Source organism: Bison bison, unplaced genomic scaffold, assembly GCF_000754665.1.
Source record: "Bison bison bison isolate TAMUID 2011002044 unplaced genomic scaffold, Bison_UMD1.0 scf7180017864120, whole genome shotgun sequence".
NCBI lineage: Eukaryota > Metazoa > Chordata > Mammalia > Artiodactyla > Bovidae > Bison > Bison bison.
In genome coordinates, this window is record NW_011494692.1 from 21,024 (window position 1) to 21,480 (window position 457).

General features: G+C 54.7%; 1 protein-coding gene across 1 annotated transcript in view; it reads right to left on the reverse strand.

Annotated features, from left to right (window-relative positions):
• The window catches only part of LOC104988299 (melanoma-associated antigen B17-like), a 1,178-nt gene extending 1,002 nt beyond the window's left edge, over positions 1-176 (reverse strand). The window contains exon 1 of the mRNA XM_010839584.1: positions 129-176. Coding sequence (XP_010837886.1) covers positions 129-176 — 48 coding nt within the window. The remainder of the gene's footprint in view (positions 1-128) is intronic.
• Positions 177-457: the final 281 nt, after the last annotated feature.

Below are 457 nucleotides of genomic sequence, written 5' to 3' on the forward strand. Positions count from 1 at the left end.
CAGACAGTGAGGGCACTCTGGGGCTCCTTCTTGTGTGCTGAGTGATCCTCTCTGTCCTCTATCCCTGCCTTCCTCTGACCGTAATGCTGCTTTATGTCCCGTCTGCTGACCTGAGGGCAAGACCTCACCTGGAAGATGTCAAATCCACAGACACCTGGTGAGAAGTGCACCGGCATCTCATCTGGACGATTCTGCCTAAGGCTTCCTGGAAATGGCTGCTGCAGGTAAGATAAGCGAGAGGGAAGGATGGGTGAATGCCTTCTGTGGTGTGGAACCCCTCACATCTCACTCAGGATCTTCATATTGACTGCAGGCGGAGCCTGGAAACCCTTCCCTTTCTGGTATAAAACGACCCCTGTCCCCAACCATGCCCCACACAATCCCAGCAGAGAAAGTGAAGGGGCTCCTTAGCCTGACGGTTCTCACTGCGGGCTCTTAGTCGACTGCAGGGGCATTG